A 24830-nucleotide genomic window follows, 5' to 3' on the forward strand; every position below is an offset into this window, starting at 1 on the left:
ACTGATGTTTGCCATGGACATCTAGGAAGGTACTGCCAATATCCATGGCCATGCATTTGTCACCCTGATTCTCATTATTGAATGTCTCATATAATTTCTCTATACACAAATTCTGCATGTGGCTACTAAAATGTGGCAATAAGTAAAAAAGAAATTATTATCAGATTTAGGAATTTATTATTCTAATTAACTGAATTGTGGATAGATCTTTTTCACTTCAGTAAACTAAAGCTTAAGTTTATACCTTTTATATTATAAAACTTTGAAAACCAGAATTCTTAAAATTTCTCCTGTGGCAATATGTCTTCTTTATGCTGGTGTCTGGATCCCATTTCCTCTTTGCTCCATCAGTGGTTCCCTCTGTGGCCTGTATTTTCATCTCTCTTTTTCTATTAGCTCTTTCCCACGATCATTTAAGCAGGCTCAAGTGTCACCTGTGTTTAAAAATTGACAAAACCCTTTTCAACAGTATATCTCCCACCAAACATGCCCATACTTTCTTCCTCCTTTCCTCCATAGCCAGGCACCTTGAGAGAGCTGCCTACACCTGGCATCCTGTCATGTTCTTTTTCCTTTCATTTCTCACCTACTATACCCTGAATTCTGCTACCATCAAGTCTTTGAAGATCTTCTCAATATTGCCAAGACCACCTGATTGCCATGTAGAATAAACGTTTTGCAGACCTCAGCTTGCCTCACCCTCCTACACCTTTTGATGCTATTGCTCACTCCCAATTCTTGAAATTCTGTTTTCTTTGTTTCTATGATACGAATGTCTCCTGGTTTTATCCCAACCTACTTGGCTCTTTTTCCTATCTCCTGCAAGTCTAAGCTCCCCTTTCATTACTCCCTCTGACTGTTTCTTTATTCTAGGCTTCCATCCTTGGGCTTCATTCCATCCCCTTTATGTTCTTTCTATGCCCCTGGTGTTATGTTCACATATATACTGATCACTCCCAAGTCACTGTCTCCAATTTAGACTTCACTTTTCAGCTCCACATTCACCCAAACCTGAAACTGAACCTTCCCAGATGCCATGTCTCCCACTGCCTCCCCCACCCCAGATCTGTTTCTCCTACGCTCCCTTCCCAAGTGAAGAGAACCATAATCTACCTAAATTTAGCAACTTGAGAATCAGTCAAACAGCAAATCTTCTAAATGTTCCCTCTGAAATAGGTCAAATCCATCCCTTCCCCTCTATCTCTGTGGCCACTCTCTGAGAATTAAATTGTATCATGTGTGGAAAGCTCTTAGCACAGTACCTGATACATAGAAAGTGTCCAATAAAAGATAGCTTCTGCTACAGCTAGCCATTCTATTATTACTATCATATCACTAGTATTACCTTGAACTATGATTGTTTTTCGCTTGGATAACCTGCTATAGTTTCCCAAATCTACCTTTCCTTCTCATCCTCTTCCCCTCATTATAAACCCTGCATTGCTGCCAAAGTGATATATTTAAAAATAAATCTGAACCTATTGCCGCTCTACTTAAAAGCCCTCACTCTCTTCAGCCATATCCAAGGCATTGCAATCAGAGGTTGCCAAGCCTCTGTTTGCCTTTTTGGCCCCCTTGTGGCCCCGTCTGACCACACCCACAATTATCATAAGCAGCAGCCAAGTGAGCTGCTGACAGTTCCTCCAACAAGCCAGGCTCCCACTTGCTCTCACTGTGGAGGGATCACACCTCTGAGAAGACTTCCCTGCCCCCAGGGAAGCTGTGTCTTTCCCATGTTCCCTGTTCCACATGCAAACATCTACCTCAGCATGTGTGATGGACATGTTCATGGTGATCCGTCTTCACTTTTCTCCAAGACCCCTGAGAGAAGGACTGTGCTTCTAACCTGAGCTTGGAACAGTGCATAGAAATTATAGGGTCTCAACTAGCATAAAATAATCAAATGAATGCCAACATAGGTGGCACTTTCACGAGTGAGCTTAACTGAACATCAGATATTGTAAACTGGACTATTTAGTATCTATTACAAAGATGAAAGAATGAAAGCAAAAGCCTTCTTCAAACTGTGACCCTTCAAAAGCCTCTGTGCCAGGCTGAGTCCTAGGTCTTGGGGACATGGAGCTTTCATTCTAGCAGGGGAAATAATGTCATATAGTGACAAGTTCTAGGAAAAGGAAAGAAAACCAGATAATGCGTTAGTGAGAAATAACACATTATTGGAGGCACATTACACAGGGTAATGAAAGGGAGGGCACTCTGAGAAGGTGACATTTGAGCTAAGACCCAAACAATGAAAAGAGGCTTCGTCAAACATAAAAGGGCACTCTCATTGCATCCCGGTTAACAAAAAGATGTTTTTGACCTTGCTCCTGGATGCCACAGAGGAATCTCAGAAAATAACAATCTGGCTTTAGATCATTCTCTCATAGCACTAAATTCATGGCCTGAATTATGTAAGATGTCAGAGCACAAAGCACAACTGCAAAGTGATGGGAATTCTGCCAAGCTCTGGGAAAATCCTGCAGTTCTCGCCTCCTACCTGGGCCTGTGCTTCCTGCAAAATCCCAAGCCTACCTCTGCCTAGCACTTCCTGCTCATAGAGACAGGCTCATCCACAGAAGGAAGCTAGAGATCCCTCCATCTATGATAGGACATTCTATGAATTCTCTCGTAGCCCCACAAGTCTTCTACTGTCCCTTCCCTCCACACCAGCCAGGCCAGCTCAGCCTCTCTCCCCGATGGAGGCACCTCTCTGACCATGCTCCTGCTGCTGGTGTTCGCCCCCTGCATTTTGCCTAAATGCATATTTGGTGCTCATCCAAAGCAAAAACTGTTAATGCTCTCTTTCTCACAGAGCTATTTGCCAGATGCTTTCTGCTAAAATACTTTGCTGCACTTTCCTTGTCACAGCCCCTTCTCTCTTGATTACCATCTCCCTCCTATTGATCCGTAAACATGTGCTCTGGCCAATGCTTGTCCTAGACAAATTGTTTCTGTCACATTCTGGCAGTCTTGGCAATCAGAGAAATTGTTAATACACACACACACACACACACACACACACACACATTTTCGATTGTTTGCAACACCTGCTGGCATTTTCTCTGTCTTTGCAAAGGACTAGAAGCTACCAATTCTTATGCAGGTACTACCTCTAATCCACCTCACAACTCTGTGATGGCAGCACCCTTGTTTTACAAACAGAGAAATCGATGATAATAATAGTTCCTGCCTTGTGTAGGTGTTCTGAGGATTAAATGAGATAACACAATATGTATTTACCATAACACCCATCACATGGTTAGCTGTCAATGATAGTTATTATTATTAATTGACCTCTTCATCTCTGTTGCATTTTATTATAAATTAAAGTGGAAGATATAGTATCTTAAAAATTAACATAATTATAAAAGCCAGTATTTTTATTTCAAAGTGTTGGTTTCTTATTTGTTTGTTTGTCTTTGTTTTTGTTTTTTTTTTGCTAGCCATCCCCATGACTAGTTTTTACAAGCCAGAAAAACATGTGCCTCTCTATTTTCCACAATGTACTGAGATATACTCAAAGGCATTCAGATGGTAAAGAGAATAGTGACTATCCCTCCACTCCCCAATCCCTACCCCCAAGGCCAAGCATTTTATTCAGGGCTCTAAGGAGTGTCAGCCCAGCTTGGAGGTGGGAGCAGCAAGCTTCCAGGCCTGACTCATACCTATACTTCTCACTTCCTCACCTGCACAAAGCTATTTTTTTTCTTTTTCCAGAGCTCATCCTTTTCTCTTTTCTCCCTACCTTTGTCTCCATCGCCACATTCTTGGAAATCTTACATAAGACATTTTCCCAAACACAACACACACTTCTCAGACTGCACCACCAGTTGCCGATAGGTGTCCCTCAAAAAAAAAAAAGAAAATGTATTCTGGGTCAGATGAGTTTGGGAAATCTTGTGTTAAATAAGTCTCCTTATTTTAGGGCTCAATCTCAGAATCTTTCATAGGCTATTGAACATCGTGAACACCCAGGGGACACTAGAGAACCAGTGCTACCCAAAAGAACTTGGCCTTATAGCCCTTCTGCAGGGAAGGCTTGTTAACAGTTTGCTAGATCTGAGTGTATGGGGCAGTGCACTGTGTGGGAAACAGTGATCTCTGCACTCTGCTGGAGGCAAATGACAACAGAGGAAGGAATGGAGGGCAGGACAGGAGCTCAGCAGGAGCAAATGGGACAGGCTCAAGTAGAAAGAGAGATGATTACTGGGGAGATCCATGAATAGGAGAAAACTCATATTGTGGAAGGTGGAATGGCCAGGTGCGACTATTGCCAAAATCTTTGCTTAGAGATCTCTAAATTCTAGCTACATGACTAGGACTTGGGGAAAGAAGCAAATCAATACTGCAGTTTGAGAAGAGTTAGATTTTGCCAATTCTACTTGTGAACCCTGAAATAACGGCACCGGACAAACAACCCTTAGAGCAAGCCCCTTAGCAACTCCTTTCTGACAGGCCCTGGAAACGTCACCTAACTTGACAACCTGGGCAGCTCATGACTCTCTGAGAACTTGATTTGGCAGAATTTGAAAAATTCTTGCCCCAAAGGGAAATTGTATGGCTTGTAGTTGTATGGCTTGTGCTCAGAGCACAGTGCAGCTTTCTCTTTGATGGACCGCATTTCTTTTCCCTCATCATTATCTCTGTCTTTCCTAGGCCAAAAAGAAGAGAGACTGGCCCTTGAAACTGCCCTGATGTATGGGGTTAAAAAGCCCCTCAACACAGAAAGTGTCATCAAACCAAAGTCTGATGTGGTCATGGACTTTGAAGTGGAAAATGCCGTGCTGGGAAAAGACTTCAAGGTCAACATCACCTTCCAGAACAACAGCCCCAACTCTCACACTATCTCAGCCTATCTCTCTGGCAACATCACCTTCTACACCGGGGTTTCTAAGGAGGAATTCAAGAAGGAGACATTTGATGTGACACTGGAGCCTTTGTCTAGTAAGCTAACTGGGGGTGGGGAGAGGCAATTCTCTGCAGGACTTGTGATCTGGCTGGCAACGTACTCACACCCCCTAATAACTTTCTGTCAAAATTTAAGTTCTGCGCCAGAGCTCAGGAGCATGGAGAACCAAGTTCTAGAGAGGCTTCACCTTTCGTCTTCATGTCTCATGCATAGAAGTGAACACTGGAATTCTCAAAGCCTAGAGCCCCATAAGTTGTGAAAGTTAAATATAACTTAATTTCTTGCTGCTTACAGTATGGGCTGAGGACCTGAAGCATCAGCATCCCTGGGGAGCTGGTTAGAAATGCAGGCTCTCAAGCCCCACCCAGACCTATAGAACTAGGATCTTCATTTTAACAAGATCCCAAGAGCTTTGGAGTGTGAACAGGAAAGTTTGTGAAAAACAAATCTAGAAAGAAGACCCCTGGTGATACCTCTCTCCCCAATTCTTTTCGGGACTGCTTCAACAGGAATGATGGATGGGTTTTGCTTTACCATTTAGAAGGCAGGGAGATCTAAGCTCTGCATAAAGGCCATTTTTGAAAAATGACCTGTCTGATATATAAGACCAAGAGAGAGCCCACCCTTGGGAGAGGAGACTGGAAGCTCAGGATGTGCTGTCCAGGAGCCTCTGAAGGGCTTTGCTCTCTCTGCCATCTCTCAGGGGACCTCTTTCTCATCCTTGATCTCTTCCAGCCTCCCCTGTATGCATTCCCCTCTAAAGCATCTTCTTCACTATAAAACTGCATACTATTTTAAGCAAGATTGGGACTGACATGCTGCAACTTACTCTGGGGACTGCAGTTTTGACCAATCTCATTTCCTGGGGTCTTAGTATTTAGTCAGCATCCCAGTTAATCACATAGCTAACAAAATGGGTCAACAGAAAGAAACTGGTCTCCAGGCAAAGCATGTTGAGGTAGACAGAGCGGGTTGGAAAAGACCTGAACCAAATTTCCATTATCTGACATGTGCCACTGAAAAAGAAAAAAATAGAAAAGAAAAAGGTATATGAAACAGACGCAAGCAAAGCTACTATGCCCCCCTGAGATGACCAAATCACGTCTCCATAGTGTTCAAGCTTTCTGGAATTGGTGTCTGTCCCAAGCCACAGTAAGTGCCCTGTGAGGCTTCAGAAAGATAGTCCCAGGAATTTGGGAAACTATTTTTAAAAATCTTAATTCCAAGAAACCTACCCAAACTTGAAGGAAGTAAACCTTCCTAACTTCAGTAATGTGGCTTTAATAGTTGAGGAAATCGACATGGCATTTTCTTTAGAAACTGGAAGATCTAGCACTTTTCTTATCCCTACAGGTAAGAGAATTCTTGTAGAAAAGAGCAGTTGTATAAAAGACTTGGAAGCAGGGCGGTCATTGCAATTCTTTAGGGCAGGCAGATGCAGTGGATTTTAGAGCCCAAGCCTTGGAATTAGACAAATCTGGATTTGAGGTGTGACTATGTCACCTACTAACTGTGTGTCCCTAGGCAAGCTACTTAAGTAATCTGAGCTTACTCTCCTCATCTGTACATGAGGACAATACAACCTGGATCACAGGGCTGTTGATTCACTCCCCAAACCTTTATTTGGTGCTCCTAAGTCTAGGTGCTGTTTTGTGCTGGAGACACAGCAATGAACAAAACAGAAATGTAGACCCTCATGGAGTTTGTGGTCTCCTGTGGTGGAGGTGGGGCTCAACAACGAACAAGCAAACAAGTGAATATTTAGTGTTATTATGCACGTAATCGGAAAATAGAAAGCAGGGTAAGGAAGATAGGGAGTGCTGGTGGGGGTGAGGTGGTTGGGGTGGGGAGTGGGGTGGCGGAATCTCTCTAATAGGGTAATGTTTAACAGAAGCCTGACAAAAGGGTAGGAGTGAGCTTTTCAGGCAGAAGAAACCAGAAGTCAAAGGCCCTGAGACCAGAGCAGGTCTGATGTGCTCAGTGAGCAGCAAGGAGACCAGAGTGGAGAGCACAGGAGGCAAGAAGAGAGTAGTGGAAAAAAGCCGTAGGCCCTGGTAAGGACTTTAGCTTTGACTCCGAGCGAGCTGAGGAGCCACTGGAGGGTTCTGAGCAGAAGTGTGGCATGATCTAACTTAGGTTTTGAAAGGTCACTCTGGCTGCTGTGTTGAGAATAGATTCTAGGGGCATTAGGGCTGAACCTTAGAGACTAGTTAAGATGCTATTGCAATAGTTCAGTGAGAGATGGTGAGGTAGTGAAAGAAATATACAATCAGATGCAGGTATATTCTGAAGGTAGAGCCCACCGGATTGGCTGACAGATTGGATGTGTGGTATGTGAAGAGGGTGTGAAGGAAACTAAATAAGATAAATATGTGTGAAATACTTCGCACACGGTAAGGCTTTCAGTAAATGTTAACTTCAAACATGTTTACTTTTGAGAAACTGAGACTGGAAGGATGAGTTGGTGTGTTCAAAGTCACAAACAGTAGTCAGAGGCAAAGCAGATAATAGAAGTCAGGTCTCATTCAGGCAATGACAGTGTAGGCCCTGGTGTAATCTTGGGCCTTAAGTAAGCCAGTTTCCCGTTACCAGGAGTCCAGCTGCCCCTACCTTCCCTGGGCAGAAAACTATATACCATCCCTTTCCTACCTCCCAAGAATTCCATGGCTCATTCTCCTTGCCCCTCTCTCCCTAATCCAACAAAAGAATGAGCTTATATGAATTAGCAGGCTAAAATGACATATTAGTCCCCTGAAGTCACTGATCTAGGGACAGCTGACCAAACCTAAGCCTGATTCAGTATTAACACAGGTCCCAACAGCTTGGCCCACCCCAAGTCTTGTCCTGAATAATTTCAAGAGGTTTGGAGACTGTTACTTGCTTTACCCTGCAGGTAGATGTCATTAACTGCATGCAATAAATTGCATATTGCAATCTAAAATAAACTGCATATTACTGCAAAAAGTCACATATTCTAGAGGTCAAAGTACATTTTTAGGAGGCTGTATTGCAATGAAAGTGTTCCAAGTAGAATGGAAGGCATACTTTCCAGATGGATGATTAAAGGAAATGTGTGGGCTAGAATCAGCTTGGAAGACTTAAATAACTTAAACCTTCCAATACCTTCAAAGGTGCTATCATTTCTACTCGGCTATATTTAGGTTTTTTTGCTTTTTGGAAAAGAGATGAGGCAGCTCCAGTCAGTGTCTCCCTTGGCTTTCCCCAGACACCGTAAATGGTGTTGGCAGGATCCCAGCTCCACCACTTATAGAATGAAAATCTATTCTTCTTTCTCTTGCCACGTTTAATAAACTTTATCTAGAACAATTTCTTGTGCGGTGGCAAAACACAGCACTTACATAACATACTATTTCAGGAGAACTGTTCTCTTGGGCTCGAAGCACAGCCCATTTTCCTTAGTGCTATGATTTAGAGAATGCTCTGCCTCAGAGATTAAAGGGTCTTTATATCAATATTGTAAAGGTAGCAAGAGCCTCTGTAAAGATTGGTGGAAAGAAGTCAGGCGTATCTCACCAGCCTAAGGGAACCTAGAGGTCAAACACAGAAATAGCCAGAGGAGGTCCATTGTTTTATTAATACTGAAGGCAACTTGAGGCAAAAATGGACATTCTCCCAGGCCTGTCATTTGCCACTCCATTCGTTTAGATCTAGGGAAGTGAAAAATGGCCCCATGTGTTCATTTGAGGTTATATCCAACTGAGAGACAGAGTCTTATTCATCTAGACAATTGATTGCTGGAGGAGCTATGGAGAAAGCGGAGTCCAGGCTCAGGCCCAAAGAAGGCAAAATGATTGGGTTGTTCAAAAATTCAAAATTCAAGGGCCAAGATCAAAGCAATGTCATAGATTGAAAGGCTGGCTCTGAGTGGAATAGGACTGCCCCAGGAATCAAGCCAAGTTGTTCAGTACTTGCCTAGGATGGACAAATACCTTCTAATAAATCTGCATAGCCTAGGGCAGGGTTTCTCAGCAGAGGCACCACTGACAGTTCAGGCTGTAGATAATTGTTCTGGGGCCCATCCTGTGCATTGCAGAACGTTTAGCAGCATCCCTGGCCTGTATCCACTAGATGCCAGTAGCAACTCCCAATTCTAACTACCAAAAATGTCTCCAGACATTACCAAACATCCCCTGGGGGGCAAAATTACCCCCGGGTGACAACCACTGGTCTAGAGTGACCAACCTTTCCAGTTTGCCAGGAATTGAATGGTTCCAGGGTACAGAATTTTCAGTTTTAAAACTGAGACTGTCCTAAGTCCACTCTAACTTTGCCCTAACTCCACGCCTTCTACTGCTAGAACCTCGTATCTCTGGCTGCTTTTCAAACCTGCACACTTGTCATCTGGGCATCTTAGTCAAGTGCAGATCCTGATCCAGTAGGTGGGGCGGGGTCGGAGAACTTGCATCTCTAACAAGCTCCCAGGTGATGTTTGCTGCTGACCATGCCTGGGGCAGCAAGGGCTGGGTTGGAAAGACCGCCCTTTCCACTTGAACCAAGGCTTTTTCAGAACTCATTCTGTGGGGATCTCCTGGTTGTTGGAGCGCTGTTTCTTGGCCCCAGCTGCATATTAGCGTCCACTATGGTACTTTTAAAACAACATCCTAGCTCTAACCTCCAAAATTCTGATTTATTTGGTCTGGGTTGGGATCCAGCAGGGCAGGTTTTTAAATGTCCCCAGGTGATTGTGTTGTGGAGCCAAGACTGAGAACTCCTCAGTCAGAGGGCTGGAGGTGGTCATAGCACCTACTTATCTGTGAGACTTTGAAGCAGATGCTGAGCACCTGACACACCCTCACCTGTGCGCTGGCAAGTCAGGAGGCCTCCCTGTGCCCTGGCGCTGCCTCCACACAGTGTTCCATTCGTGTTGCCGGACTGCTGCTTGTTATGGAGGGCGAGAATGAACTACCCTCTGTACATGAAACTATCAACCGTGAGAATTATTTCCTTCAAAAACTTTCGCAGGAAGGAGAATTCTTTGGCAAAAGGCTGACATGGGGCAGGGAAGCACTGGTGGAGACCTTCAATTCCATGAATGTTTACAGAGCCTGTACTCTGTGTGTGGGGTAGAGATGTGAGTCACCCATTCCCCTGCTGGGCCTGCTGGCAGACGATGCCACACTAACAGGTGGCTCTGACCACCTAGCATCGGATGCTGCACGTGGCCCAGGCTCGGCCTGCAGGAGAACTGCCCTTTGCTCTCTAGACTCTCGGGCTATGGGAAATGGGAGGGATAGAGAAGGTGGGCAATGCAGCCAAACAGAACCTCGTTGCTGTGGCCAGAGCCACAGGACAGAATCCCCTTCAGCCCAATGATGACTGACAGCAGCTAGGACCTCTCCCCATCCCCCAAATGTCATCCTTACTGACTGTCCCCTGACACCTAAATGCTAATTTCAGTGACCTGAGGAAATAAGCATTTGGCACAGAGGTCTTTTAAGTTGCAAATAAGAGAGGGGGTAGGAGGGAGTCGAACGCCTATGGTGAAAACTGGTTTCAAGAGGTCTTTCTCTTAAGTAGAAGTCATGTCAAATTGGGACCAAAAAAAAAAAAAAAAAAGCTGGACAATAATTTGTAAGGATCTATGCCTTCCTATGTTCATGGCAGTACAATTTACTATAGCCAAGATATGGAAACAACCTAAATACCCATCGACAGACAATTGGATAAAAAAGTTATGGTTCATATATACAATGGAATATTACTCAGCCATTAAAAAAATGAAATTCTACCATTCACAACGACCTGGATAGGCCTAGAGGTTATTATGCTGAGTGAAATAAGTCAGGCAAAGAAAGATAAATACCATATGATTTCACTTATATGTAGAACCTGAAGAACAAAAAGAACAAATTCATCAAAAACAGATTCACAAATATAGAGGACAATTTAGTGACAGCCAGAGGGGTGGGGGTTTAAGGGGTTGGAGAAAATAGTGAAGGGTTAAAGAAGTACAAATTAGTATTTGATAGTCACAGGGATGGGGAGCACGGCATAGAGAATGCAGTCAGCATTAAAGTAATGGCTAGATGTAGAGCCAGAGGAGAGAAAGAGCAATCAGGAAGATTGTTTATAAACTATATAAATATCTAACCAATGTACTGTATATTTGAAACTAATAATAAAATTAAATTAAATTAAAAACCTGGAAAGAAAATGTGGAGCACTACAAGGAGTAGGTTTAGGTAATTGACAGTTTTGCTCAAGCATGGCCCATAGCCTGCATGAGAGGTTTCTTATGGCATGAGGGGTGGGCAAATAGAATGGTAGCCTTGAACGTCACTGCTCCACATTTGCCATCTTGGGATGGCATCTGTCCCTGCCCAAATCAAAATAGCCACAGTTAAAATCCCTTGATCCTTGATTTTAAACATGACTATCATATTTTACAACAGGAAAAACACTGGGAAATTTGACACATTTTCTCTAGTAAGACTTAACTGAATATTAAATTTCCAGCACATTCTTTACCCGGAAGCAGGAGAGCGTATCCCTGATCGACTGTTCCATTTGCCCTTCACCTTTGCCGTGTTCCAGTGGGTGCTGTGCTAATGTGAAAAAAATGAGGTCACTTGGGGAAAGTAAAGTAGATTCTATCTCAGGTCTCAATATCCAGCATGTTTGTTTTCCCTTCTGGCAGTCAAGGAAGAGGAAGTGCTGGTGAGAGCTGGCGAGTACATGGGCCAGTTACTGGAACAAGCATCTCTGCAATTCTTCGTCACAGCTCGTGTCGATAAGACAGGAGATATTCTGGCCAAGCAGAAGTCCACTGTGCTGACAATCCCCAAGGTCAACATCAAGGTCAGTTTTTAGCATCTCAGACAAGGGAGAGCAGCAAATTTGTTGATTAGTTATCCAGACTTACTGTATTTTAGTGTGTTTGTGAGTGTGTGTGTGTATTTGAATGTGTGTCCTGCTCAAAAAAAAAAAAACAATAACAAAAAAACAAATGGAGCTCGGATCCTCCTGTTCTTTGAAAGAAGTAAACTACCCTATATATAGACACAGCATATAACACTTTTCTCTCCTCTCCAGATTTAAATATATAGATCTGGCTGCAGATATAAATATAACCTGTGGGTATAAACATACTTGTGGAGGAAGATAAAGATGTGTAATGGATACAGATACTTAGAACTCTCACGGTCTCCAGTATAAAGTGGGTCAGGCATAGCATAAAATGGAAACCGCTTGGATCATCTCCCACCTGCATTTTGGACTGTACTATTGTTCATTGAGATATAATTGTATACAGTAGAATGCACGAACTGAAATGTCAGCTTGATGACAGTGACTTTTTATATATGTGTACACCTTGTAAACGCCGGACAGATGAAGATGTAGGGGATTTCCAACACCCCAGAAAGTTCCCTCATGCCTTTTCCAGTAAATAATCCCCTCCCTCATTACCAAGATAACCACTTCTTCTGACTTTTGTCACCATATGGTTTTTTTGTACCATTTGGCTAGTAGTTTTAACATCTCTCCATTTATCACCAGAAATCTCTGCCTTGATGGTTCAAAGGAACTTGGCAAAGAAGAGCTGAATATGGTAGCCCATTTTGTTCCCACATCTCAGGAGCACTGGCAGCATCTACAGCCACATCCCTGGGACACCACCTTGACCTGTGAGCAGGAACCCAGGCCTCCAGCAGGGTCCTTGGGAGATGACATCTTATACCAGCCATATCCAGGGCTTAGAGATCTTTCCAAGTGACTGGGGAACATTTTCCTTGAAGTAATTAAGAATGATTAGCACAGAGCCTAAGCTGCATTCCTCTAAAGTGATAGACAAATCAAAGTTTTATAAAGTTGCTCATATTTTAAATGCCCCTAGAGGTGGTAGGGAGAAGGCAATGGGTCAGGAGGGGGAGGTAGGCCTTAAGTCGTGGATAATTTTCTGTGAATATTTATAAAACTAATAACTTGTATAGCATTCAAAATGATAACTTTTATTGGATCTAGTATCATGTGGATGGCACTTGAGAACCACCATTAATCACCCTAGGATAAGGCTCATCTAAACACAGATGTATAGTGCCTGTGGAGGAAGAGAATTCTAAGCCTTTTATTTCTAGAAAGGCTTAAGTCATCTTCTCTGTTTGGTTCGTTCACCTCAGTCACCTCCCACAGGCTCATTACAGCACCATCTGCACGAGAGGCCTTAAGAGACAAAAATGAGGATGTGCCGGGTCTGCAGGCGGAATAGAAAACAAATGGAAAACAGAGAAGTGGTATTGGGTTCCTCCAGAGGTGCTGTCAATCCCATGAGAACATGAATTCAATAGCATAAGGTACCAGAAGTGGGGCGGGCCTTCCCACTACTCACAAACAGGCAGGCTGCCCTCATGGCTGGCTCTCCCTCGGAGACGTGCAGTGTTGCTCTACAGGCCTCTCCCAGCTGCATGTGGAGGCATCCTTTATCCTTTCCCAGTCTCATCCACAAACTCAACCTAAGAAGCTTTCTCACCAGAGGCAAGGCCTATATGCTCTCCTTAATTATGAAGCGATGGCTTGTCACAGTGAAGGGCTCAGGAGAGAGCACTTCCAAGCTGTGTGCTCAAACCACAGCATAAAATAGAATTTAATTGCACCGCTGATAATAAACAGTATGTATAAAAGAAACTAATAACTTTCATCTTTTAGACATTATTAATCTGAAGGATTATTTATTAGTTATCTTTTGGGTTTACTTAAAGAGCAGTTTCATTCCTCAGGGACAGAATGGAAGTACCTTCTCCCATAAGTTGAGTGACCTGGGCGGGGAGGATGCACTTTTTAAAAGAGCTGTATTCTTGTTTTTTTGTTGTTTTGTTTTGTTTTGAATTTCCATAAAGGTATCAGGGGTGCTATTCCTAGGGGAAATTTATTTAGAGATAGGACCGTTTGACTGGGATTTGAACATGAGAGAAATAAAAATTCTGGCTTCTGTCCTATGCCAAAGTTATTTGAAAGAGGAGTCAGGAGGCATCCTCAAAAAACTACTCCTTAACCACTAATCCCATTAACCATATTAACCCAAGGATGAACTAAATCTGAGCAGAGGAAGAGGTATTTCTGGGTAAAGCACCTCACACCTTAAAAGCCACCCATGTATCCCTGAGCTGTGAGAAGCCCTCATTCCAGAAACTCTGGCTAAAGGACTGGGGACCTGGGAGGCTGCTGGAGATATGAAATACAGAGCTATGGCATCCAGATGGCACTTCTTGTTCTGAAAGTGACTGGGAGAGGGAAAGAAGACACAGAGAAAAGGAGGGGAGGGGGTTTGGAGAGGAGAAGAGAAATAAGTAAAGAAAGGGAGGGGAGAGGAAGGGAATGGAAAAGAGGGGAGGAATGGAAAAGAGGAGGGAAGAGCAGAGGGGAGGGAAGGAGAGGGAAGGAGGGAGGAGAAAGAAAACGTTACATTGAAGTATAACACAGGAGACCTTAGGGAAAGGTGTCAAATAAATTGAATAAAACAGGAGTTGGAGAGGGAGCTAAATGTGGTGAAAGTACACAAAAAAAAAAAGCACAATGGCTCGGAGGTCCAGAATTGCTTAGGACATGTGCTCAAATTCTAGGAAAATGCTAGAAAACTTTGTCAATCTCTTTGAGCCTGAGATGGGCCCAGAACATCTCAATGAATGTTCTGGGCACAAGGGAGACCACGTGAGAGACAAAGGGTTAGGAGGACCTGATCCTCCTGTCCTTAGCTCACAGGCAGGAGGGATGAGACCAGCATATGGTGATGACAATGATAGCAGCTATAAATTATTGAGCTCTGTATTATTATACTTCTCTTGTATTATCTAATTTAATCATTACTATCTTATGAGGTGTGTATTACTATACCCCCCATTTTAGAAATGAGAAAACTGAGGCCCAGAGGAGGTAATGTGCCCTGTAGCATAGTGGTCAAAACATGGGCTTTGGAATAAAACTGGATTCAAGGCCTATTTTCTCAACATAATAACTGTAATCTAGCCATATCACTTGCTCTCCCTTAGCATTTTCTTTCTCGTTTGTAAAAGGGAGACAATGCTAATACTTCACAGGGCTGTTGTGAGTATATAATGACTTAATGGACACCTAATGCCCAACTCACAGTAAACACTGAGTATATGTCGGTTGTTATTATTGTCATTACTTTTCATATACGACTAGCCTGTGATCACGTGCCTAGTGAGTGAAGCTTCTAACCCAGATCTTCTGACTCAGAAGTCTGTGTAGATAACCACTAGGCTACATTGCTCTCACACTGGGATTTTCACAGAAAGTAGAAAATGGTGACTGCCTTAACAAGGGTCTGTGTTTTTAAAGGGAGTTTGGTTGGAGTGGGGTGTCAAAAATTAATGCTATAGAACAATAGATGATCCCCTATGAATGGATAACATTTAAAGCAATAGAAATGGATGGAGAGACCACTCCAGATCCTAGGGGAAAAAACATGAGGAAGGACAAGGAGAGAGGTAGATGGTAGGTGTGGGGAGCAACTAGAATCCTGCTTTGGCTGGAGTCGAGGCTGGGAGCAGGGGACTAGTGGAGATAAACCTAGAAAGGCAGCTTAGGGCAATTTTAAAGTAAGCCTAAAATTTGGGGATGAGGCCTTTATAATTCACTTTATGAACAGAGAAGCTTCAGCAAAGATTCTAGAGCAGCGGTTTCCAACCTTTTTCGTACCAGGCACCAGTGCTCCTATGAGAATCTAATGCCTGATGATCTGAGGTGGAGCTGAGGTGGTGATGCTAACGCTGGAGAGTGGCTGCAAATATAGATGTAGCTTTGCTCACTCACCTACTGCTCACCTCCTGCTGTGTGGTCCAGTTCCTAACAGGCCTTGGACAGGTACTGGTCCGTGACCCGAGAGAGGGACCCCTGTTCTAGAGCATAAATGTAACATTACTGTTAACTCTGTCCTCCCAAGAGTCAGAACCTCTTTTGTTTCTCCCTTCTCTTTAAAGCCTTTGCCCAAGGCGCTCTCTCATTCTGGGAGTCCTCAGCTCATCCTTGGGACTGGAGGTTTCTGGCAGCAAGTTTGCAGCTGCTTTTAACCAGCCCCATTTTTAGAGCAAGTGACGGCCAACCTGGAACAATATTGAGCTCACCTGTCTGAATCTATGTCATGTCAACCAAAACAGTTGGCCAGTGGACATGTAATTACACCCTAATGGACCCAGTCTTGGATGCATTCTTCCCCATAATGATAAGTTAATTATTCCCAGCACCCACAATGCATGAGTCACAGTGTGTGATTCTCATATGGAAAATGGCAGAGAGAGACGTTCATTAAACTTTAATGAGCACACTTTTCTTTTTCCATGCTATCAAAATATTTTGATGAGAAAAGAATATTTTATTAAAATCAGACATAGAATTTTTTTCTGGCTTCCCATGTGGTGATGGTTGTAAGATGCTTTAAGTCAGAAAAAGACTCTTAGGCATTTTTGTTTTTAATGAAAAGCTTTTTTTTTTTTTTTTTTTTGGAGAGAATGGAGGCAATTGGGAGAATTCAGCTAGTCTCCAGGCTAGAGACTGGCTTGTCTGGAATCTGTGATGTGTAACATGGAAATAGCATTATGGTGGGTTTCTCCCATTCTCAGTTAGCAAAGGTTTCACGTTTTTCATGATTTCGCTCAAGTCAACTAGAATAAGAACACCAAGAGGGACACCTGTAGCCCCTTTTGTAGAAGCAAAGTAGCTGGGGTCATAATCCACCTGGACTGCTTTGGGTTAATTACTCAACCATGAGAAGTAAAATGGGTCCAATGATAGTACTGACCTCATTGTGTTTCTGGGAGGGATCATTAAAATAATTCACATATAGAGCTTAGCATAGTACTTTCTTCATATTAAGTCCTCAATGAAGGCCAATGTCTATCAGCTTCCACCACACATACCTACCCTCCACTTTGCTTTTTCATCTCCTCCTCCTCTTCTCTCTTTCTGTCTCTCTCATACATACATACATCCTCTCTGAACTTCAGTGTCCCTTTTGCAAAATGATTAACCCACTAACAATTATAATACTACTCCTATTAATTACAATCACATGTAAAACACAAAGTTTTGTGGGTTAACATTTGTAATGTTTGTGAAGATGCTTAGCCCATGCCAGGAATTGGTAGCTGTTGATAAAAATTTCTTCCTTCCCTGCCTAGTCCCATCTGTGCCTGGAAATCCTGCAGTCACACTCAGAAAATTACTTAAAGCAATGTTTGGCCCTCTGGCCTAAAGTGAAGGTAACATTCATCTGGTGGCATTGCATCTGACCTCTAGGTGTCGAGTGTGTGCACTGTTCCGTGTGGAACCCTCATGTGAGGAAGGCCAGTTTTGAAGAGCCTGATGTAAAAGTGGGAGCAGATAGAAGTTTTCATGTGTTCCTCAGATGACTTTCATTCAGTACTTGAGAAATAAACTCTTTCAAGTGCTATTCTAAGATAGCTCAGGTGCCAATACCTCTGTAGTGTTATGTAGAGCAATTCCTGTAGCCTTTGCAGGACCTCATGAAATACCAGAACTCATTTTCTCATATGAACGAAATTGCTCATAGGAGCAATTTTGCTGAGAAAATATAACTACTTTCTATGTACATGATTTTAAAAAATTATAACCATGAACAAGCTATGAACAAATAGGTGCCCCCCCCAATTCTTTAAAAAATCTTTTAAACATTTAAAATGAGAACAACTGACTATTTTCAAGATTTTTTAACATGGATTTTAATGTGCCTCCCTGCCTCCCACCCCTGGCGTGGGCATAGTCTGCCCAAGTGTAGGTATTAGCCTAGTGGCATTAACACGATTTTAACAAGGATTGCTTCTTACTTATTTGTTCTCTTGACTATAAGAAATTTCCAGTATTTATTCATCCCTTTGTTTAGTCATTCACTCATTTATTTATTCTTTTATTCACTTCATTCAACAGTTATTTGGTGCCCCCTCTGTACATAAGTTGTAGAAGTTTTTTTTTTTTTTTAATTATCAGGGGAAAAAAGTCATTTGTATTGACTGTTCCTTTGAAATGGGGAAAGATTGCTGGTATTTCTGTTTAGTGGTAGCCAACCTTGGTCAGCTCCAGGCCACTCTGTTTTCTCATGGATTGACCACCATTACCACACAGCCTGAAACACCCCTCTCATACAAACAGTGTACACAGTACCTACAAAAGCAGGTAGTTCATAGAAATTTGTAAGCAGAATCTCTGCACTGCTAGCCCCAATCAACTGGGCCTCAGCACTCTGGACTTGCAGTGGTAAGGATAACACAGGTGGCATGGGCCATGTCCCTGCCAACCCCTCCAGGGTGGGTGCCAGGACCTACTTCTGGGTGGGCTCTACTCCAGGTCAACACCAACACTTGCGCAGACTGTCCCCAGCCTGGTGTGAGGAGGCCATAAAGGGACCGAATCTAGCCCACTCGCCAAGCTATGCAGAGAGCTACATCCACCCTTAAAAGGGGCGCCCTTTCCTAATCTGCACTGATGCACACCCACATTGGCTCAATGTCCAGCTCTCTTCTGACTCAAGACACTATCTTGGCTTTTTTGAACAACTATTCTAATGTGTTCTTACTGGAGCCCATGTTTCTTCCTGAAGTGTGGGCTCCAGTTAGAATCCTCTTTGTATCCATGGAAACTACCATTTTAACCAGAGTAGAGCAAGGCCAAGATGGTTGCTGAGGTAGATGACTGGGCTCTGCTCCTACAACATCCCAATTCATATACCTTTATCCCACAGGAAAAGTTAAAATTGGGGAAACCACTCGAGATGTAATAATTGTCCCCAAAATGCTTGACAGCCACTGGGTAAAAATGGTGAGACCTCACTATGGTTTTTTGTTCTATGAGAACTTAAATATCAGAAACCTTCTATGAAGGCAGAAAATGAAAAGAGACTATTCTAATTAATCCCTGAACCATTTCCCCTCCCATGTCTCCAACCAAGCACATATCTCCCTTTCAACCTCCTGTGTTCTCTCTGACTTTGTCACATGTCCCAGTAACTAGGATGCACCTCTGCCCTGCCCTTCCCCTTGATCCTTCAGTGGGAGGCTGAGACAAGGGCGCAGGGAGGTGAGCCTCTCCATTTTTTAAAAAGCGTTGCTGGAGGCTCCCAGCTTCTCCCCTTTGTGATTCTCTTCCTTAATACCTAATAAACTGAATCTACATCTCCATAGGGGAACTTATGGTTTAGACGGTTCTTATGGTCACTCTGGCAACATTTCTTCTCTTAAAACTCAATAGCATTTAGATTCAGTAAATGCTAACATGTTTCAGATGCTCTTCTAAATCATTTCACATCGAATCTTCTCCATAACCACATAAGAAACTGAGGCTCAGAGAGTCCAAGCCATTTGGCCCAAGGACATACAGCGGCAGCCCCTGGTTTTCAGACTCTGAGTCCAGCACACTGTCCCTTCAGCTTCCCCCAAGTATGGTCATTGTCCGTGTCTCAGCCACTTCGGTCGTGCCTCTTGGCACTGTCCTAGACCATCAGTGGAGAAAATCAAACATGTCTGTGTAAGATCCTACCCTGATAGGCTCTGAGTGGTTAAAATCTATGTATCTCGGGAGGGTCCCAGGCAGGGCACCACCAGCCATGGCTTTCTATGCTCAGCTCACTAACTCTCCACCCCGTCATGGCTGTTGGTCATGGAGGACCAGACAGTGGGTGTGCTCCAATAGCCAGGAGTACATATCCTAGACCTGTCAATGAGAAGCCCCACAACTGGAAGGTATACGCTTCTATTTCCCTACCCAGTACAGCCACAGAACAACCTGTATTTGAGAGTTAAAATGAGAAATCTCTGGCAACTTGTGTACCTAAAACATAATTTGCTCTATGCATATCCTTTTGCTATTTTTTTTTGATCTTATAAAAAGGCACATAAAGTTAAACATCAAGAATGATGAATCTCATCTACCTTATCATATAATCCCACTATGTTTGGGCTATTGGTTTTTTAAAATATCTCCATCTTTACTCTAAGTAGAAAATCCTGTTATCATCAAGTAATATAATATATCAAGGCCCTAAGTCCATCTTGTCATATTTTACTATGCTATAGAAATCTGATTCTTTCCCCATAAAATCAAAGAGTTGGGTCATGTATATGTTTTCAAATTTAGTTCATGGTGAAATTATAATCATTGTGCTCAACTAGTAGTTTAGTGACCTTATAAGGTAATACTGCAAATGATTCTTCAGTGAATTTCAGAAAATAATGAGGCTATTTCCAGCAAAGAAAATGTTACTATTTTTGTTTCTCTGCTGTCAGAGATCACAGTGTATGCAGTGTTTAAAGATGAATGTTTTGGAGTCAGAAAGACTTAGATTTATATCTGGATTCTACAGACTTACTAGCTCTGTAACTTGGACGTTTTATCTTTTAAGTTTCAGTGTCACATCAATGGAATGTGATGTGATATAATCATGTCAACTCCCAAGCCCATAGGGCTGTAAGGAGGATTAAATAATACAAATAAAATGCTGAGCAGAATATATTAGTGTTTACTTAGTAATGTAATACTAAATATATATATATATATATATACATCTATATATATATACCTAGTAATATGTATATATACACATATATAATATATATGTATGTTACTATTATTATTATTATTATTACTAATCAGAATCAATCTAGAAGTATGGTTGAGCAATGGCTCTGGCACCAGACCGTCTGCATTCAGTTCTCACTTCTTCTACTTACTATCTTCATGAACCTGAGCAACTTACTTCTCTGTGTCTGTTTCCTCATCTGTAAAGTGAAGACTCACAGTATCTAACTCATATAGTTGTGAAGATTAAATGAGTTATAATATACATAAATCACTTAACAGCATTGTTCAATAGAACTTTCTATAATTATGGAAATATTCTAAATCTGTGCTGTCCAAAATGATAGCCACCAGCCACATGTAGTTACTGAGTACTTGAAATTTGGCTAGTGCAACCAAGGAACTGACTTTTCAATTTAATTTAATTTAATTAATTTAAATAGCCACATGTGGTTGGTGGCTACCATAATGGACAGAGCAGACTATAACATTACCTATCTTAAACCATTAGCATTGTTTAGTAAACGCCGACCTAAGTATATTAGCTGATAGCAATGGTGGCGCTATCATTAATGAGCATAATTTACAAACAAGCAATTGCTTATTTCCAGCAGTGATCATAGGCAGAGGAGAAAAAAATTCATCTTTTAGCAACACATGTAATAATAATACATGATTGAAAGCACAGGAAGTAAGGGCTGTGAGGTGAACTAATAAATTATGTGACTCATATAGCCAACTAAGTTCATTCTTTCTCAAATTTTTCTCATTTCAGTTTCAATTTCGAACATGGTTATGTATACTGTAAAGCGTATACTCCATGGAAGAGCTCTTGTAATTTCCTAAAAAGTAATTTTTTCCCAAAAGTGTGTGTGTGTGTGTGTGTGTGAGAAAGAGAGAGAGAAAGAAGGAGGGAGCGGAGAGAGAGACTTGTTTACCAAAGAATCAGAATAGTTGCTCATTATCATGAAATAGCATCAAAGACAAGAACTCAGTATGTTAATATTGGTGAATGGTATTTAACTTGAAAAAGCATCATATTTTGTCAATTTTTTAAAACAGAGATAGTTTAAATGAAAAATTTTAAAGAACCAAGGACATCAAATATGTGGAAAAGGATTTAATGTCACCAAGTATGACATATGCTTTATCCTTTTCTCTGGTCTGAGTAATACTCTTCTCTAAAGTGAATGCACATAAAAGCTTCTTGATTTAACCATCTCAGGATTGCTGAAGGCTTCCTTGACTTAAGGTTTTATGAGAGCAAGAAAATCAGAAATATAATTATGTTGATGTGGAATGATTCTTACAGCACTGAAGAAAGCACTGCAGAGTCCCTAAAAAAAAAATAGATGTGAACAGATATTTTTACCTACAATAGTCATCATTCTCAACATTTCACAGATACCATAGCATGGCACATCACTTAAATCAACACAGAATATGAAAATACTATGTGTGTGCTCCATTTTCCTCAAAAGAACAGAGGGAAACATCTCCACTTAAATTCCTAAACAGAAAATATTGATGTTAAATGTTGGGCAGGCTTTTTTATTTGGTTTAGTTTGAGTTCTAAGGCTCATTATCAACTCAGTAGTCAGACGAAAGATGTTAAATAGGGACAAATGTCAGAAAAGTGACACTGAGTATTCATTAACTGCAGAAGAAGCACTATAAAACCTGGAAAGGCCCTCTCCTTTCAATACCCCACCCCTCCCAGGCTTCCTCCCTGCTTCAGCATCAGGGAAGTCTGGGAAGTATTTATATACCCTTGCCAGCAGTTAATTACAGAGATAATCTCTGGAAACAAACTGATTAGACATGACATGTGAAATTATCTGAGAAGACTTAATCTTCTAATCATATTCAGGTCTAAAACCTATCCATGAAGACCCAAACACTTGGGCCAATCTTTCAAATATCTAATTTTCCCTATCACTGTCATCAGTGACCTGAAAGGATACACTTGGCTTTCCACAGCATGGGGATCTTCCTGTAGAGCTAGCCTACCAGTATAGAAATGATTCTCAACCCGGAGCCCATGGGCCCCAGAGGGCACATAGGTCTGCAATGAATCCCCTAAAACTACATGTGGGCTTTGTATGTCCCATATATTTGTCACTGTTTACGTCTGTGTGGTATAAGGGTCAGTAAATACTATCAGATTATTTTAAGGAGCTTGTGCCCGTACTTGTAAAAGTATGCCATGAGGAAGGCAGATGGCTCCAAAATATTTTCCTTTCCAAAATTAAAGTGATCAGAGCAAATACTTTTACCAATAGTGTGTCTGAAGTAGCCCCACTTTCTCTAATTTAGAGTTTTTATAAATATTATCTTTATCTTGTATTTTTAAAAATTCAAAAGCATTCTGAAATTTCTTTTCAACTTAAGAAAATATTTGGGACACATTTGAGAATTAAACCTACAGTATTATGCATTCTCATACCTCCAACATCAATGATAGAGTCGGGACATTTGGGGAGAAAGTGAAAAACTGTCTTCCAAATGTTTTGTCTGCATCAGTGGTTTTCATCTGGCTGGAGGGGTGAGGGACAGTTTTCTAAGTTGGTCTTTAGAAATCAAGAGGGGTGCTTAACATTGATTACAGGCTCCACTGCCAGAGATTCTAATTTAATTGTGTGAGTTGAGCCTAGACTGCCATAGTTTTAAAGTTCCCCAGGTGATTCGGCCTGTGCATGCCAGGCTGAGGACCACTGATTAAAGTGCTGAACACACTGCTTGGCAAACAATTCATGCTCTGTAGGTGACACCTGCTGCAGTCACCATCATGATCAGTATCTGCTTCACCCCTGATCCCTCAGAACCCACTCTCTGCCCATCTTACCTCAGAAGATGGGGTTTTGAATGTAATGAACATGGAGAATTGACTGGAATTTTCATTTTTCTTATAGATTTTAAAAAATCTCATAGATATAGATTTAGTCACACACTATATCTTAAAGAGTAAAGCCATTAGGTTTTATTCTTAACTATAGAGTCAGTGAGAGTCTTCTCTCCAGACAATGCTCTTCCTCTTTTCCTCTATTCATAAGAAAGGCTCATTTCCACATGATTTTTTTTCTGTATTATACACTGCTTAAAGAAATAAGGTATAGTAATGACTGGGTTGTTATATAGAAAACTCAAATGATCATTACTTTTTTGTAGCCAAACTACTTTAACAAATATTTACTGGGCACTGGCTAGATACTAGAGTAGAAAGTGGGCTGAAATATAAGGTGAATAAAAAAACTACCCCAAGCATTGCTACTTCAAAAAAGTATGAGCTATAATGTATTAAGTCTTTGCCACATGGTATGCAGTGTGCTAGCCGCTTTGTATGTATTATCTCATCCTACCCATTTCTTATCAGAAAGAACTTTTATTATTATCTAGTTCCCAAGTTACTTAAAGTTTATACAGTTCCAACTATTTGGGGTACATAATCTCTAAACAAACAACCAAAACTATGGTCACCTGGCCATTTTTCAGCACATGGTGTTGGTGTTGGGAAACATATAGTTCCAAGGGCAAAGGGCAGTGACCACACAGATTAAACACAGCATAAGAATTACTACTAATAATAGCAATGTACATAGATCACCTCATAGAAATGTCAGTCACTGTCAGAGACAAAAAATCTGAGTCTCAGAAGGTTGTCACCCAAGGCCCCACTGCTAGTAAGTGTTGAAGCTAGCATTGAACTCTCATCTCCTGCCAAATACCTGATACTTCTGAGATTTGTTATGGAGGAACTCACCAACAAATAGCCTCACATCCTGCTGGACTCCCATGTCGTAACTGTAGAAGAATTCTCTTTTGTCTATTTTAGTGTCCAGCTTTCTCTTCTTCAAGTTCAACAGTAAGGACTCCCTCTTTGGACACACTTTTTTACAGTGTTTCTAATATTTGCAAGGCACAGTTTCCCTGGAGCGATTGTTTCCCCTTGAACTCAGGAATCCCCCAAGTGCTGGCAGGAAACTTGAGCCCTATCCAGAAGCAGAGTTCGCCTGGCCACCCTGATCACAGAAATCTGTTGCTACACCAAATGCACTTCCACCTCCTGCTGACAAAGAGAGCAGCTGGTAGCCAGGTTATTAACCTGAGCTCTAATTAGAGTGGTTTTTATAATGAAGAAAAGTGTGTGATTCTAATTAGTAATTTTCTATCTCTTTCTCAATAGGTATATCCCCCCATCAAAGCAATAAGCTATTCTCATTGCACTAGTTCCATTGCCAAAAAATAATCATAGTGTAAAACAGAAGCAAAGTAAAGGTGGTTAAGGGCACAAGAGAGCAGAAAGAGGTTTTATGTGCTGCTAATTATCTGCATTCTCCCCCAACTCATTTCTTAG

At 41.7% G+C, this 24830-nt stretch overlaps 1 protein-coding gene across 1 annotated transcript in view; it reads left to right on the forward strand.

The window, feature by feature from the left end:
• F13A1 (coagulation factor XIII A chain) overlaps positions 1-24830 on the forward strand; it is a 168740-nt gene that overhangs the window by 137000 nt on the left and 6910 nt on the right. Inside the window, exons 12-13 of the mRNA XM_006909291.1 lie at positions 4660-4947; positions 11571-11731. Of these exons, the coding sequence (XP_006909353.1) occupies positions 4660-4947; positions 11571-11731 (449 nt within the window). The remainder of the gene's footprint in view (positions 1-4659; positions 4948-11570; positions 11732-24830) is intronic.

Source organism: Pteropus alecto, unplaced genomic scaffold, assembly GCF_000325575.1.
Source record: "Pteropus alecto unplaced genomic scaffold, ASM32557v1 scaffold121, whole genome shotgun sequence".
In the NCBI taxonomy this organism is placed as follows: Eukaryota; Metazoa; Chordata; class Mammalia; order Chiroptera; family Pteropodidae; genus Pteropus; species Pteropus alecto.